The 17,773-nt window shown below is 50.1% G+C and overlaps 4 protein-coding genes across 8 annotated transcripts in view; 2 read left to right on the top strand and 2 right to left on the bottom strand.

Annotated features, from left to right (window-relative positions):
- Nucleotides 1-1,791: 1,791 nt before the first annotated feature.
- On the top strand, nucleotides 1,792-3,650 carry EIF4EBP3 (eukaryotic translation initiation factor 4E binding protein 3). Its single transcript, XM_006923025.3, has 3 exons — nucleotides 1,792-2,017; nucleotides 3,001-3,171; nucleotides 3,307-3,650. The coding sequence occupies exons 1-3, from the start codon at nucleotides 1,915-1,917 to the stop codon at nucleotides 3,333-3,335; spliced, it is 303 nt and encodes a 100-aa protein (XP_006923087.1). The 5' UTR covers nucleotides 1,792-1,914; the 3' UTR covers nucleotides 3,336-3,650.
- A 906-nt stretch (nucleotides 3,651-4,556) lies between these two features.
- On the bottom strand, nucleotides 4,557-10,605 carry SRA1 (steroid receptor RNA activator 1). The gene is made up of 5 exons (XM_025040566.1): nucleotides 9,957-10,605; nucleotides 9,729-9,854; nucleotides 5,950-6,155; nucleotides 5,172-5,280; nucleotides 4,557-5,015 (listed from the first exon to the last, which is right to left on the bottom strand). The coding sequence occupies exons 1-5, from the start codon at nucleotides 9,979-9,981 to the stop codon at nucleotides 4,807-4,809; spliced, it is 675 nt and encodes a 224-aa protein (XP_024896334.1). The 5' UTR covers nucleotides 9,982-10,605; the 3' UTR covers nucleotides 4,557-4,806.
- A 142-nt stretch (nucleotides 10,606-10,747) lies between these two features.
- On the bottom strand, nucleotides 10,748-16,794 carry APBB3 (amyloid beta precursor protein binding family B member 3). Of its 4 annotated transcripts, XM_015598007.2 has the most exons (13): nucleotides 16,394-16,794; nucleotides 15,952-16,115; nucleotides 15,793-15,869; nucleotides 15,174-15,234; nucleotides 14,826-14,972; nucleotides 14,574-14,701; nucleotides 14,320-14,325; nucleotides 14,027-14,141; nucleotides 13,807-13,891; nucleotides 13,475-13,558; nucleotides 13,092-13,207; nucleotides 12,770-12,961; nucleotides 10,748-11,305 (listed from the first exon to the last, which is right to left on the bottom strand). In XM_015598007.2, exons 1-13 carry the CDS (start codon nucleotides 16,440-16,442, stop codon nucleotides 11,069-11,071), a joined length of 1,461 nt encoding a protein of 486 aa, XP_015453493.1. In that variant the 5' UTR covers nucleotides 16,443-16,794; the 3' UTR covers nucleotides 10,748-11,068. The 4 variants fall into 4 exon arrangements, with proteins under 4 accessions (XP_015453493.1, XP_006923089.1, XP_015453494.1 ...); XM_006923027.3 differs by lacking the exon at nucleotides 14,320-14,325; XM_015598008.2 differs by lacking the exon at nucleotides 12,770-12,961 and having other exon boundaries at nucleotides 16,394-16,786.
- An 86-nt stretch (nucleotides 16,795-16,880) lies between these two features.
- LOC112471909 (SLC35A4 upstream open reading frame protein) overlaps nucleotides 16,881-17,773 on the top strand; it is a 2,121-nt gene continuing 1,228 nt past the window's right edge. Inside the window, exon 1 of one of the 2 annotated variants that reach the window (XM_025040567.1) lies at nucleotides 16,881-17,064. In XM_025040567.1, coding sequence (XP_024896335.1) covers nucleotides 16,987-17,064 — 78 coding nt within the window. In that variant the 5' untranslated portion in view covers nucleotides 16,881-16,986. Of the gene's footprint in view, nucleotides 17,157-17,773 lie in introns of both variants that reach the window. The other variant, XM_025040568.1, reaches the window with a different exon arrangement.

The raw sequence follows: 17,773 nt of genomic DNA, 5'->3' as shown, positions 1-17,773 counted from the left end.
GTGATCTATCCCTCACTCACAGATTTCACTCCACCCAGATCTGAATTGCTGGCCCAGAGTTCTCTAAGCTCAGTATATCTAGCTCCTTACTGTGCTTCCCCTTCTGAGCATTCCATACACATCTAATACCTTCAATATAAAATATTCCCCTCCCCTTGTTTTCCCTATTATAATAGGCAGTACAACTTGCTACCAAGACTCAAGTCAGAAGATTGAGAATTATCCTGGTTTATCTCCCTCTCCCTCACTCCACCCGTAAGCAGTCACCTTATCCTTCCTCTTCCATGTTTCTGAATCCCTTCCACTTCTCTCCAACCACACAGTCACTGCCCTTTCCACACCACATTTCACTAGGCTGGTGTCTTCACCTTCAATCTCACTGTCCTCCATCCCATTCCCCACTCTACTGACCAGATTCCTTACCTTGTTTAAAAGCTGAGTTGCCATAAACTGCTCCTTACAATCTGCTTCCTAAGCCTTACCCACCAGCACTGCTAAGACACTTCATTTAGACACCTTGAAAGAAATTCAGAAACCTTTTTGGAACATAAAATATACATATTCTTGCTCCCTGGAGTGTGATTCTAAGGACCTGCTGACTTAAGGGTCTGCATCACCCGGGATCTTATTAAAACCCAGAATCTCAGGTCCCACCCCAGACTTTTTTTTATCAGAATCCTCATTTTAACAAACTCTCTGGGCTATTTATGTGCACATTAAAGTATAAGAAGTGCTGACTTATGAGTCTTTTTTTTTTTTTTTTTACTAAGTGAAGAAATCAGAGCTAAGGGTAAATCTGATGAAGCCAGAGCTCAAGTAATATATACTGATTTTGAAGAAGCCAAACAGAGGACAAGTGGATCAAATGGAGATTTTTAGTGTATATAGGTACTAGACAGATTACTTACTCTCCCCACCACCTCTCCTGCCTACTTTCATACCACTGTCTGCATCAAAAAAATCTAAGGCCAGACTCTGACCTTCCTTTCCAGAGGGCTAAAGACCAAGCAGACCTCTCCTGTTATACTGATTTTGAAGAAGCCAAACAGAGGACAAGTGGATCAAATGGAGATTTTTAGTGTATATAGGTACTAGACAGATTACTTACTCTCCCCACCACCTCTCCTGCCTACTTTCATACCACTGTCTGCATCAAAAAAATCTAAGGCCAGACTCTGACCTTCCTTTCCAGAGGGCTAAAGACCAAGCAGACCTCTCCTGTCCCCCAATCTTTATTCATCTTTTAATTGGTCCAGGTTTCACTTCCTCCAGAAAGCCCACCCTGCCACCCTGCCTCTCTGCCTTCCCCTTCATGCTTGCACCAGGCCATCTAGGCACTTTTCACCTTGTACTGTCATTGATTAATGGGAAGCAATACACAGCCATTCTGAAGGGCACAAGCTCTGGAATCAGATACACTCAGGTCTGAATCGCAGCTCCTCCTCCTACAAGATATGTGACTTGTAACCGGTAACCTCTCTTGGCTTTAGTTTCCTCACCCGTAAAATGTAGCTAATGATAGTGATTTCCTGTCCAAAACTGTTGAGAGGAATGGGTGAATTAATACATAGCAGTAATGTGTGCCGAACCTCACCTGTCCCCAGCAGCCCGCTATAAACAGCGAGTAGTAGATAGCCGCAGTATTCGGAGACTGGCTGGCCAGTGTTGGGCCAAGAGGAACCCCAGGCTTTTGTGGACCTGGGAATCATTCCAGCTTTTGCTGAGCCCAGGGCTTGCGCCTTCGCAGATAGGGCGGGACTGTCTGGTTGATTGACGGCTGGTGCCCCGCCCCGGGCGTGACGTCGTCTTGGTGTTGTTGCTGAGGCCGCACGTGGTCGACGGAGTCCGCCTCAGACTCCGCTGTGCTCCGCGTCCACAGCACCAGCTACTGCCTTCCTCCTCGTCCCGCTCGCTATGTCCACATCCACGAGCTGCCCGATTCCCGGGGGCAGAGACCGGCTGCCGGACTGCTACAGCACCACGCCGGGGGGCACGCTCTACGCAACTACCCCGGGAGGTCAGCGGGCTGGGCTGGGGTCCACAGGCAGCGGGCAGGCCAGCGCGTGCGTGCTGTCGCGGGGTGCGGGTAGGGAGGTTCCGTCAGGGAAGTGCGGGCCTTGGTCTCGTCCTCAGGCTCCTCTGCAGGTTGTAGCTTGAGGGGGCGGGCCGGGGAGTGAAGCCTTATTTCCGGGTGACGGGACTGAAATCCTCACTGGCCTGGGTCCTGGGAGCCTTGCTCACTCAGTCCTGCTGACTTTGCCTACCCCGAGTAGGAGCAGAGGCCCCAAATGAGCATCACCTCAGTAGGAATCATCAGGTCTTGCAAAGCAACTAGAACAGGTGGGGCAGTTGGGGGCGAGGGCTTGGGGTATCTGTGGCTGGCCGGTTCGGCGAGCAGCGCGGGATCATGAACTGCTAGGCTCCACACCCAGGGGTTGGTGCCACGTGGAGACCTAGGGGACGGCTAAGCACAAGGGCAGGGCCCTTGAGGACAGGATTCTGTGCCAAGTTCCTTTAGCCTGGGCTGAGTCTGATAGGACTTGGGAGGGGTCAGAACAAGAACAGTATGTCCCTGTTTCATGGGGAACACAGCTCCTCCCTGCAGGGTATCAGAGCCCAGGCGGGGGCACCGGGTGGAATGCCTTCACATGTTTCTTGGCTTCCTGATCCAACTGAGGCTGGAGGTCTAGGCCCCACCTTGTGAACCGAAACAGCGAAGTCACAGAGCTGAACAGGAGCAGCCTTAAATTCCTGAAGCCCCCTGAACCAAAAGCTTCTGCCTGGACCAGTTGGGATGCCCCACTTAGCTACATCTTGGTTAGGCCTGGACATCTTAATGCTATGGAGGCTGGTCAGCTGAGGTCCTGGCTGGGCTGCAGACCATTAGCCCTTTCAAACAGAGAAATATGACTCCCCGACCCCTAAAAGGCTTGTTTCTGGGGCCCCAAACAGTTCTGTACCCAAGCTTCTGCCTCTTACCTAGCCCCTACCCCTTGACAGGCACCAGGATCATCTACGACCGAAAGTTCCTGCTGGAGTGCAAGAACTCACCCATTGCCCGGACGCCCCCCTGCTGCCTCCCTCAGATTCCCGGAGTCACAACTCCAACAGTCCTACGCTCCAAGCTGGAGGAGCTGAAGGAGCAGAAGGAGACAGAGGAAGAGATACCCGGTAAGGAAAGCAGGACCTAAAATTAAGAAATGTCTTTGAATCCAAATGCCCTGGTTAAGTAGAGTGGGTTCAGTTCCAAAGGCTGCCTGAGACCCTCAGCCCAGCAACCTGTCCTCCTGCCTTCTCTCTCTCCAGATGACGCACAATTTGAAATGGACATCTAATCCAGTGCAGATGGCTCGTATGTGGAGTTAGAGGAATCCCTCATGCTGCTGCTGCCACCCTCTCTTCCTGGGGTTATCCAAAGGCCTGCTGGCCTCATCTAATTTGGAAGGGAGTAACTTGGTTTAGGCCTCCCTTAATTCTGGGGCAGCTAGACCAGGGACAGGAGCGGGCAACTTGACAAGCCCTTAGCTCTACTTTCTCTTTGGTTTGTAGGCACTCCTTTCAACCCTTAGCCCTCCATGCTCAGGGGCTGAGGCAAGGACTGGGGGACGGAGTGTGTCACTTTCTTACTGCTTAGTAAACATTCAAAGAAATGCCTTGGCTCGTGTTCTCCTCAGTGCCCATCTTCCCATCTCAGCCACACAGCCAAGGGCCCCTGCAGACCTGGTTAGGATCAGAGATCCCAGGTCCCTTCCCAGCTCTGGTTGGGTCCCCTTCCAGTAGCAATTAGAGCCTTTGGCAGGCTACAAGACAGGCTCCAGGAGCCACCAAACCGTAAACAGTACTAGCCTAACCCCTGCCAAGGGCTGTTCCAGGCTTTCCAGGAAGCAGCCTTCTTGCAATCAGGCCTCTCCAGTAACCCCTCCCTACCTATTCCAAAGCAGGAAAAAAGGCACTGCCCCAGCCTTTTATCCCCACTTCCCCCACCCCAGGTCTCTCCCTGCCTTTTCTGCCTCCCACTTGTAAGTACCAATTCCCTATTCCAATACTAAGCCCTTCTCACAAGCCCCTTCCACCTGGTTCTGTTGTCCTTAAAGGGTTGGAAGAGAACTTAAAGCCCAAATTGAGATCCAAAATGAGACAGCAGCTTATTTGGTAAGTCGCATAATCATATCCCCTGCCCCAAGGAAAAAAAGTCATGATCTCATCTCAGCATTCACATCTTTTCCCCCTCGAATTTATACAGCTATGTTCTAATCTCTGGTTCTAATCTCTGTAGCATTTGCATACCTCAGGAGGACATAGTACAAGTAGAGCAGTCTCTTTTTTTGAGGGAAAATTTCCCCCATGCTATCTGAACCTCTGTTCTTATGCTGAAATGAAATCATCCAAAGATGGGGCTACTCAGCCCAGCAAGGGATGCGTTTGGATCTCATTTGGGGGGAAATGGCAGGCAGTAATCTGGTTGTGCCTAGCAAAGCCATTCATGATTAATGGAGGGGAACAGATGTTTTCAGGGTGCACAAGGAGCACGGCAATCGAGGACACCAGAGGGACCATTTTGGCATAGGAAGGGCTCATCTACCCAGGGCCCACCACTGAGATGTTTTTATTGAAATGTGTATGTTATGGGTAACAAGTGATCCTCCCTGTGATCCAGGTGGGACCTCTTCCCCCAGAGGTGGGTCAGGCCAAGGACCCAAATGGGGCAGACAGTCTCCCAAGTGGTAAAAGGGAGCCAAATAAGAGAAGGCCTTCCACGACAAGGCATAGGAGATGTTGTGAGGTGAGTCTGGGGAACCCACGGGATTATGGAGCCTGTTGGACGCCTGGTACAGTCTGGTTCTCAGCTGTGGCTGTAGATTTCTGTCCATTGGCTTCCTCCTCTGAAGACAGACTCCTCTTTTCTGCAATTAATCTTTTAACTCCCACCATCCACTGACTGACTTCAGTCACATGGTCAACCATGAGTGAGCGGTGTATGTCATCTGCTGCATCCCACCGGTGATTTGAAAGCTCTGAGGAAAGAGAGAGAGGCTGGGAAAGTAGTCTGAGGCAAAAGACATAGCTCCCACTCCTCCTCTCACAACCAGTCAAAATCCCAGTACCTATTCCAGCTCAGCCAACCATGCCAGGATGAGAGACTTAGGCTATAACAAGGGACCCACCCATACCTTGCACCAGCAGAGCCATCCTCTTCTTCACAGGCATTGACAGCTTCCCTCCAGCCCATTGTTCCTGCAGCAAACCCAGGCGTCGGCTGATGTCATCAAATACCTGCTTCTGTGAGACAGAAAGCCCCTCCAAGTCAGTGCTGCCAACCCAACAGGGTAGGGGAAACAGTGCCACACAGGAAGCACCTGCTTTCTCTGGCCCAGGGACTTTACACTTAATCTTAAGAGCTCTGGTTCTCTACCCCAAGGTCAGAGGCTCCACTGAAATTTAAAAATTCCCAGAGTTTCTCAGACTCTATGAAACTCATTCTATAGTGCTACTTTACAAATAAGAAAACTAAGACCAAAGGTGAAAAGTACTACGTTACTTTTCCTTTAAGAGTCCCCAGATCCTTTAACAGAACTTAAGAAACACTACAGATAGAAAAAAGGGGTTTTCCTCTCCTCCCTGAGCACAAAATCAGCAGGCTCTGCTCTAAATGGCCTAGAGGTCCTAGAGGTATGAAAATCAAGCTGTTATCACTAATGGCTGCTGAATTCAACTCTGGTTTCTATAAGCCTCCTCTACTGACTAGTCTTTAGAAATCCCTTGAATCTTCCTGAAACCCTGTGTTCATTTTTCTGGAAAATCCTTAGCAGGTTACAAAGGGGTCCATAACTCAAAAAGGGTTAAGAGCCACTGTCTATAGGGTCAGGGGGTCTACCTTTGGGAGCCACACCTGCATCTGGCTGTTGATAAGAACCCTCCCCATCACTCCACTGGTATGCCAGAGCTTACCTTTGTGTGGCCTTGGCAGTCCTCCAATGCCTGCTCCAAAGGTCTCAGCACATCTTCCAGCAGAGTCTCACACTCAATGACTGGGACATCTGTGGGCTCCACACTGGAGGCAGTACAACTCCCCACAGGTGGAGGCCTGGAAGCTTTGCTTGAAGGAGGTGGAGGCCCCATTGGGGTCACCCCAGGAGAAGTCTCTGAGGTTGGGACTGAAAAGATAAAGCAGGATCAAGCAAACATGGTTGAAATAGGTAAGAAGCTCAATTCTAACTTCATCCCTTCTGTGGAGAGCTACTCTGTGAGACAACTCCTTCATTCAAAACTATATATTTATGAAGTCCCTACTATGTGCCAGACAGTGTGAGGCACCAGACCAGACAGATCAGGTTCCTGACCTCAGTTTAAATTCCAGAGGAAGGGGGAGGAAAAAAACACAAGAAAATTACCAAATTATGTTGCATGCTACAAAGAGAAAATGAAGTGCCTAGACTGTGTGTTCAAGGAAGGCCTTCTGAATGACATCTAAGTTTATCCCAGCCCACCCACTATGTGACATATGGCAAGTTACTTTTAACCTCTGAGCGTGGGTTGCTCTTCTGTAAAACAGGAATATCATAGTAATAGCACTTATTTTACAGGGTTGCAATGACGATTAAGAAGTGCAGCTGTTAGATTAGTGTATAGCAAAACGTGCTCACGACGTTAGGAACTGATGGCTGAGACAGATGCAGCCATGAAGAGCTAAAGGAATTGTGTACTAGGTGGAGGTAAGAGCAGCACCCAGAGGCAGGAAAAGTCAAGATGTTCATTCTGTATGCTCTGCGAAAAACTGATGAGAATGGGTCGAGAATGGAGGCAGGGACACCAGTTGGGAAGTTAATGGAGTAGCTCTGGGAAGAGGCTGCTGGTATGGATTCAAGGGAAAGACTAAATGAGGGGAATTGAAGTGGTCTGAGATTTATTTCAGAGGAGAAAGCAACAGGGCTTGGTGGATTGGGGGTGAAGAAGGAGAGTCCAGGATGTCTCCTGGCTTCTGACTTCAGTTATGAGATGGTGGAACTGCTGCAAGAAGAGAAGGCTAGAGGAGAAAAGTATTTATTCTTAGGCATCAACATCCACATGGAAAATTAAGTCATATAATAATGTGGCCTCTTGGTTTCTTGATCTCACCTCCAATGTTCATTTTCCACCCATTTTCTCAGCCCCTCATTTCCCTTCTGCTGTGTTCTCAACAGTGTACCATCTCCAAAATCTGACCACCTCTCCTCCCCTTCCAGCTAGCTACTCAGACTTTGCCATGCATTTAAATCACTCCCTTATAAACACTTACCTCACTTATCCCCTCCCATTGTCCCACTTTCTTGGTAAACTCAGCTTGTCTGCACTTGTCAAGAGGAAAAATAGAACCATGCTGAGTTACACCTTAAATTCATGGCTACAGATTTTAAAAGGTATCCAGCACTGCCTGGAAATCTTACACTTTGCTTCATTTTCTACTCTTCACAACAACAATTTTCACATCTTATTTATCCTAAACTTTTACCTTCTTTTTCACTATCAGTTCTACTAACCCACCTGTATGGTGGCCACTTTCTTCCTCCTCTAATAGATGAGATTCCTGCTATCAGAGACCATCTCTCCAGCTGAACTCTGTACCCTAGCCTCCCCTGCCTTTTCTAGGCTTCCGTCTTACAATTAACCTTAACCTTTTTCTCCTGCACCATCAGTTCTCCCACTTTCCTGAACCATACTGTCTGCATACAAACTAGCTCTAGTGTATACTGTCTTAAAAACAAAAACCCTCCTTTACCTCACATTCCATCTTCAGGTACCTCCCCACCCCCGACACACCCCATTATTCATCTCTACTTCATAGCAGAATTTCTTAAATGAGCTGCCTGTAGTTACTTCTCTGCCTCTTTTCACATTCAGTCCTCAGTCCACTCTAGCTGGGTTTCTGTTCTCATCACTCCATCGACTTTTTAGGGTTATCAGTGATCGTTATGTAGGTCAAAACTTTTCTTTCTTGACCTCTATGCGGCATTCATCACGGTTACGTCAAGATTCTACTCTCTTCTAGAGTAAATTTTACTTTTCTTCTTACTTCTTTGCTATTTCTCAGTCTCCTTTGCTAATTCCTTCTCTACTCAAGCATGAAACACTAGAGAATGTTAGGGCTCTGTCCACACACTCTCCTTGGTAACCTTAGTCACATCCATGACATCAAATACCATCCGTATGGTGGTGATTCGTTTCTGTAATTATGGCCTACACCTCTCCCCAAAATAGCAGCTGAAAGTCAACATGGCCAAGACAGAAAGCTTGCTTTTACCCTCTCCCAAAATCACTATTCTCCAGGCTTTTCATATCAATGAACAATACCAGCCAGTTCCTCAAGCAAAAATTCACGTTACACTGATTCTTCTTGCCCTTGCCTCCTATATCTACTCATTCTTACTTTCTCCATGTCCCATATCCATCCAATTCCTACTCCTACCCTTGTCTAAAACATCACTAAATCTTGCCTGTTACCATAAAAACCTCTTGACTTTCCACTTCATCCCTAAAATCTTCCACACAGCAGATACAATATTGTTTTAAAATGTTAAGTCAGTATTTCTTAATCTGGGAAGATGTTACCCTTAGGGCAAATGTCTGAAGATACCTTAGCTGTCCCAACTAGAAGGGTGCTATTGGCAACTAGTGGATAGAGGCCAGGGATGCTGCCAACATCCTACAGTGTACAGGACAGTCCCTCAGGACAAAAAATTAAGGTTAAGAAACCTTGGCTTATATCACTCCTCTGCAGTGTTAGGCTGTGGAGAATACAGGGATGCTAAAGAAAAGCTGAATCTGAGCCTCTTCTCAAGGCCACAGCCCCACCTATTGGCATGAGAAATGCTCAGGTGAAAAGGCAGCCCTCTACTACTTTAAAATTTCAATGGCTTCCAACTTTACATAAATTAAAATACAAACTCCTTATCCTGGCTTACAAAACCCACTATGACCTGGCCCATGCCTACTTCTTAACCACTATCCGTAGCCCACTGTGCTCTAGCCATGAGGTGTTCCTTGTTCTCTAGGCATTTGTTCTAATGATTTCCAATGCCTGCAATGCATCTGATCTTTGTGGAGATAGCTTTTAATCATCATCCAGATTTCATCTTAAATGTCAACCCTTCAGGTACCTATCTTAGGTACCTGGTCACTCTCACATTGTTTTATTTCTCTGCAGAGCCCTTACCACTATTTCATTTGTCTGTCTCCAAAGGGAGAGTGTGGACTCCATGAAAGCAGAAACCTTTTTGTCCTCTTCACTGCCGTCTAGTTCGCCCTCAAACAGTGCGGGACTCATACCTGGTGCTCAGTAGATGATAATGAATGAATGCATGCATGAACGCATGAGTGAATGGGTAACATGTTATGTCTGAGATGCTTACTGTAGAGCAAAGTGAGGATGTAGAACAGACAAATGGATATACGCTATGATGTTCCTGATAGAGATCCAGGTTGGAAATAAAATTTGACAGTAAAAACTACATTAAAACAATAGGTCTGCATGAAATCACTTTGAATGAAAACATAGAGCGATTCTTTTGAAACCAACGTACCATTTATTGACCTGGGCAGTAGAGCATCTCGGAAAAGGGCCTGCCCGGAGGCTCTTTCTGAGGATCCAACCTCTCAGGAAATCCTCAGAAGAGCAAAAAGGGCCCTCGGGCCAAGCTTATCCCTGGCACTGCCCATTCTCAGCCGCTCTCGGCGCCCAGGACCCCACGCACCTCTGGGGGCTCCATCCTGGGGAGCGGCGACTCTCTTGGTGAGCGGAGTGCGCTTGGGTCCGCCGGCCTGGGTCTGCAGCCCGTAGGAGAACTGGGGCGGGTCGTTCCAGCCGCGCTCCTTGTTCCCTGCGGACAGAAGGGCATGTGTGAAGCAAGCCCGGGGGAAATGGAGGGTCCGGCCCGGGGAGAAAGGTGGACCCAGCGTCCCTAACCTCCCACCACGCTCACCCGGTTTCACGTACAGCTCCGCCATCTCCACTTCCGGACGCCAGCAAGGCAACGCGTCACTTCCGGGGCGCCCCGCCCCAGCTTTGTTGCCTGGAGCACTATGGGTTGGACCGTTCAGAAACGCCTAGAGCCGCTGCTAAGATTCTGCACCCACATCCTAAGGGACTCGAAACCTCCGGTTAGAAATGCATCGGGGTCCTGACCACAAGGCACCAAACGGGGCTGTCTTTCAGGAGGAGGCGTTCTAGGAGCCCTAGTCCCTTCTGTGTGCAGTCTCTCCACATCTCACAGTTGCTCTCAGGATTGTTTAAACCACCAGAAGTTCCTGCCCCACATATACCTCTCTGTGATCTAGGCAGGTAGACTTTTAGAACCTCGCCTCCGACCACTGCCCCGCACATTTATACTCTCTAGGCTTGGTAACTAGTACAGAATTCCTTTGCACTCAGGTGTCAACTCTTCAGGAAGCCTAGTACTGCTTCAGGCTAGGTATGTCTGTCTCATCTGAGCTCCCACAACCCTCAGTTTTCCTAGTTTTACTGTATATTATCTTCTCTCTTGTTTATTTGACTCTTGTCCGTCACTCTTTCTGACATTCTCAAAGAGGAGACCCTATTTCATTACATCTCCGGTGTCTGGCTTAGTGCCTGGCACAGAGAAGACCTTAGAAAATATACTTGTTGAATAAAGTCAGACTTCCATCAGGGAACCACCAACACCAAGCACAGACACACTTCACACAGGTGGTTAATCCCCCAACCCTGTCCCAAGCCCAATATACTCACACCCCATGAGGTCACTGAAGGATTTTTATTTGTACTGATTTTACTATAAAGTGTTGCTGAGGTAGAGCCAACTGTCTGGGGCTGGACAGGGACAAGGAACACAGGGACCTAGGAAAAGGAGAGCCAAGAACCTACCTAGGTTGGGGTGCAGGGTCTCTGTCATCCATTTAAAGAATAAACTGGGCAATAAACAGAAGCTGAAAAAGGTCGGAGAGGCAGTCAGAGAAGGCTCCAAGGGGGGTAAGAGGCTACAGGCCCCTGGGGAATTAAGGGGTACAGAGTTGAGCATGGACCCAGAGCATCCTTTTCCAGTCCTCCCAGATCAATTTAGGACATATGGAGCAGAGAGGGTTTCATCCGGAAGGCATCAAGAAAAGAGAAGACACCCCGCTTTCGAGGGGCTGTTCCTGTACCCCCGACCCCTCCTTTCAGCAGGGGGAGAGGCAGGGGACCTCCTGGGGAGTCCACAGAGCTGGTCCGCTTGAGCCGCAGGCGGGCTCGGGCCTGGGCACCCCAGGCCTTGCCTCGAGCTGCAGAGGCCACAAGACACTTCTGGTACTGAACCTAGGGAGAAGGGGAATGTGAGGATCCAGCTCCTTTCTGCCCCTGGACTCCCTGAAAGCTTCTGCAGGACAGGGGATTTAAGTCTTAAGTCTGATATGAGACTTGTAGTCTGCACATCTGGAGCTCCTACAGCATTCTCAGGTACCACAATAACAAAAACATAAAACCTGACATTTACTGAGCACTTAAGGAGGGCTGGACACTGTGCTAAACGCTTTATATAATGTAACATAAACCTATTATCAGGTGTTATTATAATCCCCATTTTGCAAATGAGGAAATTGAGATTTAGAGAGAACACACAACTTATCCAAGATCACCTAGCCAGAAAATGGTAGAATTGAGATTCAAACCTAGTTGTCTGCAGAACCAAACCTACCACTAGGCTGAATCTCCTCCATCTCTCATTGGAATAGACTGGCCCCTGGCAAAGTAGATTCCCTTAGTCAAGGGATCTACAACCCAAACTCCATTTCCAGTGCAACTGCCTCAATCTTCTCTCATTTGAACTCAGAGGATCCTAAATAGTCTTCCTACTTCTTGTTTCTTCCAAATCTTTTACTCATACTGTAGCTTAAGTGGTCTTCCTAATCCACAAACCTGACTTCATTTCACTGTCCTGCTCAAAACCTTTCAATGGTTCAATGTGCCTTGGGATTTTAAAAAAAAAAGAAAATTGCCCTGACCTATAAGTTCTTCCATGACCTGGTTTCTGCCATCTCTCCCTCTCTTTCACTCCAGATACACTAGATTCTTTCAGATACTCTAATCCACTGATACCTCTCACCTTCCCAGATGTAGTTCCTCGTACTTGGCACACGTTCTGTCCTACTGCTCTTCACCTCGCTAACGTTCTCCTTGGACCTTCAACTCTCTTTCCTATCACTTCTTTCAGGTTGCCTTCTGGAACTCCTGAAGGGGCTGTCTCTTCCTTCATTCTGTGGTGTACCTCTTTCTAGTCTGTCTGCTGTAACCTAAGGCTGTGCCCTCATACTCCTGAATTCTCAGGGTCACATCTGGTGCCTGGTACCCTGCAAGTACTCATATTTGTTGAGTGAATAAGCTGAAGAGTACAAGTGTCCCACAATCAAATATCCAGAGATACCAGGAAATAATCTAAATGAGACCCCCAAAAAAGACAATGCCTACTCTACAGGGCACAGCCCCTACGTCATTCCAGCTGAATGTTGAAATTTATACATGTGGACCCAGTGTCAGAGCTTCTGATATTGTAACAAAAATAGGAATAGCAATTATTATGTGAAATATCCTGGCCTTAAATACTGACAACTCATTAAAAACTTACTAAAAACATCATGAAGGCCAAATAAAACACTAGTGAACCATAGTCAGCCCTGGGATCACTGGTTTGTGATTTCTAGCGAAGTTGCCAATCTTAAGCCCCAGTCAACAGTACAAAGCAGCTACGGGGCAACCCCACCCACCATTCCCACCCCAACTCACCATGCAAGCAGCCTGCACAGCTTCAGAGAGTCCCCCTGCGTGGGGCTGGCACCAGAAGGCTGCGCACTGGAAGCTCTGACGGCCCAGGTCAGCAATGAGGCCAAAGGTGTGTGGGTCACGGCCAACACCAATAAAGGTCACAAGGCGCACAGGGCACTGCCACAGTGGCTCCTCCTCTGCACCAGCCTCTGCCTGCCCACACCAGGCCTAGTCACTAGAGGGCCAGGCACTGGCTGGACCCACTGAGCTCTTCCAGCAGCAAGCAACGAACCCCCAGCATCCCTGCCCACCCTCCACAGCTTCCAACTTCACCTTCTGGTACCTGAATGGGATGTGCAGTCATGAAAGAGTCAGACACACTGAGCATGGCAGGGATCCAGGCATCCTGGTCCCCCCGGCTGGTGAGGATACCAATGGCCTCGTTCAGTACATCCATGCCTGAGGAGACATGCCCATGATGGGGCCTCTCAAAAGTAAAGAAGGGATCTGCAGGAAGTGTCTAGACCCCTCTCACTAACTTGGGATTCAGAGAGATAGGAAGAAAATACCTGGGGCTGGGTTTAGAATCCTGAGTTGGGAAGGGTGGTACATCCGGGCCATACAGGGCCAGGGAAGCACACTGAGAAACAATGGTAGATCCTACCTCACCCACCTTCCCCTTGCCTCATGCAGCCCACCACCCCCTCCAGCCTGCTCAGTCCTCACCCATGGCCTTGGTAACTGGCAGGGTCCCAATGTATAGTGCCTCATACTTCTGAGCAGCCTGGCTCACTGCATCCAGCAGCTCCACTGAAATATACACACCAAGTTGGCCTGGGTGCTCTCTCAGTGACCCCTTTCCCCACCCTAATAAGAGAGCCAGAGCTAGCAGAAAACAGAAGACTACAGATGCACCGCTAATCCAAGGCTAAGAATCCTGGGACCAGGACACCTCAGAAGTCCCATATTCTCCAGGAGAGTACTAAATAACCAAGACCCCCTCCCCGTCTTTCACTAAAATAGCTTATTGCTGCAATGCAGCACATCCCTCCCCATACCTTGCCGTGGCAGGTCTTCAGGGGAGATGGGGTCTAGAGAACAGCAAGGGGAATCACCAGTGACTCCTACTCGCTCTGACAAGATCTGAAACACAATGCAGCTAACTCAAGGCACAGGAGAGAGAAATAGAGCTAAGGGAGCCCATACCCTACCCCCACCACCTCAGCAGCTTTAGACCAAGCTTCATTACACATTCCCTACCCCACTCCTTGCCCTTACCTGGGCACAGAGCCCATGTAGGGCACTGGCAATGGCCTTGGCAGGGACGTCACAGCGAAACACATGGCACTTGAGCATACAGCTGTCTTTGTCACCCGCCACAAATGCAAAGTCCCTGGCAGGTAAGAGATGGGGCAAGGGTTGGGGCAGGGGTAGAGATGGGGCTGGGGTAGAGACTGCGTAGGGGCAGGGGCTTGTAGTGCCTGCGAAGGGCTAGAAAGTCAGGCAAGAGATATGGCAGGGACGGACACACAAATCAGGGCTGGGGCTCAAGGCACCTGGTTGTCACTCACCTGTCACTATTCCGGAAGCATGTGGGAGCACAGGAGAGAATCAGCTCAGCCTCTCAGGATCTCCCCCATCTGTCCCTGCTGAGCTGAGCCCACCCTCCCCAAGCAGGGCTGGACCAGTCAGGGGAGGCAGAGCTTGGGTCCATGTCAGAGGATCTGTGTCCAGGGGTTCAAGTACAAGGGATCAGCATCAAGTGGGGAGCGCAGACTGTAGGGAAAAGGAGCAACTTTCACTTGGAGGGATGTAAGGTCCTCACCGGCCCTTGGAGCTGCCTACACCCCATACACGGATGTGCACCAGAGGCTGGCGATGGATCAGACTGTGGTCCAGGGGATTCACCAGGCTCATGGCATCCTTCTTCAGGATCATCAGCATGTTCTGGCCCTGCCAAGGACAGAGGGCAACACAAAGCTCAGATGAAAGTGGTTGCCATTAGGAACAGGCAATTCAGGGACAACCACCTCTGCTGGATCCTGGGCTGAATCCCTTCAAGGGCTGGCCAGCTCACCTCACCCCAGGCACCATCTGGAGGCTGGCCCCGGCTGCGGGTCTGGGCCAGCTGCTGGATACAGTTATTGACTGCAATACTGCTCTTCCCTGGTACCAGGTCCTCTTCGGGTATCTCTACCCAGCCCAGAGAGCGGACTGCAAAGCACTGGTGGGTTGTGAGAAAGAACAGGAAGGCCCTGAGTGAAGAGAGGTGGAGTAGGGTGGGAGATGCCACAGGCTCCACACACGTAAATCCTCTGAAACCTCTTCACCCTTGATCATCTCTGCTCAGCCCAATCACACCCCTGACCTTTCCCTTGGGACCCTCCCCAATGCCATGAGCTGACCCTCAGGCCCAAGTCACTACCTTAGTCCCTGGCTCCATGCTCTGGATGTAGGATTCCTCACCATACCAGGACAGAGCGTTACTGGAACAGAGCAGAGCTGGTAAGAGGACCACACTTCCTACAGAAGGGACACTGCTGAGGCCCAGACTACTTAATGGGCACAAGAGGTGAAATTAGACCCAGAATATATAGTGTCCTGAATATAAAACCAGAGCAGGTCAGGACCCAGGACATATTAAATAAATGTAACATAAAGGGTGACTTAGAATTTAAAGAAAAATTCAGGACACAGGACATAGAAGTTGTGAAGACAGAGCATAGCCCAAAATCAGGATAAGGGATTCCAGAACACAAGATGCGAACCTCCATTGACAGAGCCCAGGACAGTGGCCAAGGCCTAGAACATATGTCACAACCCAGGATAAGGAAAAGAATATGTGGCAAAACAGAGCTTGGAACAAGGGATAAAACTCAAAATACTGAGTCAAGTACATGGGACAGAGCCAAGAGCACAGGATAGAGCCCTAAACATGGGACAGAGTCCAGAACCTGGGCTGAAGAGCAGACTGTGGGTCCAGCTGCATCTCTCAGTGCCATGGAACCCCAAGCCTTTCATTTGGCTTGGCCTATCCCTGTTACCTCCGGTCCAGTGAGCTCTCCAGGCTGGAGAAGGATCTCCCCTTGGGGGGACGAAGTCCCCAAATCCCTTCCGTCCTCTGTAGAGAGGGGGCTAGGTCAGTGCAGCAGCAGGCCTAAGTACACACATGAGCTCAGGCCCCCTCCTCGCACTCCACCTACCGTGCCTGAGTCCTCGGCATCTCCTGGCTCCCAGGTTGGGCGTTGCCACTGGGTGCTACCGCTGGGTACATGCCAATAGTAAGTACCTGCAGCATCATGGATCTTCCTCCAGCCAGGGGGCAGGCCTGGCTCCCCCTCCAGACTCTGGTCCCCCCACAAGTCATCTACAGGAACATGGAATGGAAAGGGGTAACACAGGATTGGAGAAGGAGGGCATATTTGTAGGTTTAGATAACACCTTGTCAACTCTTATGCTGGAGGTCCGAGCTGATGGTCCAAGCTCCCAATCTTGGATATTGCGGTGCAAAGATCAGGGTTCATTTGTGCCCTGGTTCTTACCCCGAGACGTACCCCCCTCCCTGCATTTGAGCCTCTGGTTAGCCTTTCGCGCTCCCTCGTCCCCTCAGCTCTCAGTCCTCCCACCAGGCCCCTCCGTGCACACCATCGCAGTTGACCAGAATGATGGCCAGCATGTAATCCTTGCCCAGCATAGCCCCGGCCGTGTCCCAGCCGGCCTCCGCCGGCCTGTACTCTAAGCCCAACTCGACCTCCGGAGCTGCTGCGCCTATAAACCCAGCCTCTCTGCGCTGGAGTGAGCCGGGCCAGCAGGCGCCGCACAAAAACGAGGCAAGGTAGCGGCCAGATCCCGGGGTTGAAAAAGGATGAGCCTGAGCAGCACCGCCCGCGGAGGGCTGGTGCGTGTATACAGGCGTATGGATCCCCAAATGGGTGCGCGTTTCCGTGCGTGGGTCCAGGGGAGGAGCACTGACGCCAGCGAATGGCCTACACCCCCTCGCAACTAAGGTCTCATCAAGAGGCGAACGACCTGCCAGACAAACGCGCGCCGCTCACAGACGCGCACGAGTGAGATCATCGCGCCCAGGAAGTGTGCGCGCGCGCAGACGCAGCCTGGGGCTTGAAGGGAGGGGTCATGTGGGAGTATCTGCGGGCAGGAGACCGCTAAGGCTCGGTGGCCACGAAAGGGCTTCCTTCCTTTTCAAAAATGCCCCGGAAGTTCCTCTGCCCTTAGTGAAGATGGCAGTAGCACTTGACATAAGATGGGAGGGCTGCGCCTGCGCAACAAGTTCGACGGGGAAGATGGCGGATGACAAGGTGAGTGACCATGAGAGTGATCTGCGGTGGGAATGGTGTCCACACCTTTTTCGTCCTGGGAGACACTATACTGGAGCGGATCGCGTGTGGAGGTGCCCTTACTTCCCCTGGGGGGCGGACTTTTGCGCCTTTCCACTGGGTGTTGCCGCTGGGTACTTGCCAATAGTAAGTACCTCTAGTGGGGAGTAGAGTGGCGGAGCACTATGCGAGGCAGGTGAAGCCGGGGATTCCCCGGTGTCCCTTCCTGGGGCCCTCACTATCCACAGTTACTTACACTTAAAACCTTTTACTCTGACACACTGCTCACTCTGCTCCATTCTCCAGCCCCTCCCAGAGACACGTTTCCAATTCACTCTGACACTCCCTTGCGCAATTGAATTTTTTACTTATATGCAATCGAAAAAATCACTCAGTTCATTTACCCACAGTCTTCCCCTTTCCCCACCATTCCTGGCTCGCGCGTGCATGCCTACAGTCACACATTCAGTTTGAGCTGGCCCTCGGAAAGGAGGAGAAGCCGGAGCAAAAACCACATTTAGCTCAGAATTGTCCAGGGAATTGTCTCAGGCCATTACTTACCATTGGTCTGGAAGTTAAGCACCGCGCACTTTTGCTAAGTACTTGCCATTCCCTGTGTTAGGCCTTGGGACTCAGTAGACAGAACAAACTGGTCCCCACTTCTAGGTAGCTTATAATAGAGTCGTTCGTG

Source organism: Pteropus alecto, unplaced genomic scaffold (assembly GCF_000325575.1).
Source record: "Pteropus alecto unplaced genomic scaffold, ASM32557v1 scaffold78, whole genome shotgun sequence".
Taxonomy (NCBI): Eukaryota; Metazoa; Chordata; class Mammalia; order Chiroptera; family Pteropodidae; genus Pteropus; species Pteropus alecto.
This window is presented reverse-complemented; position numbering and strand designations above follow the sequence as displayed.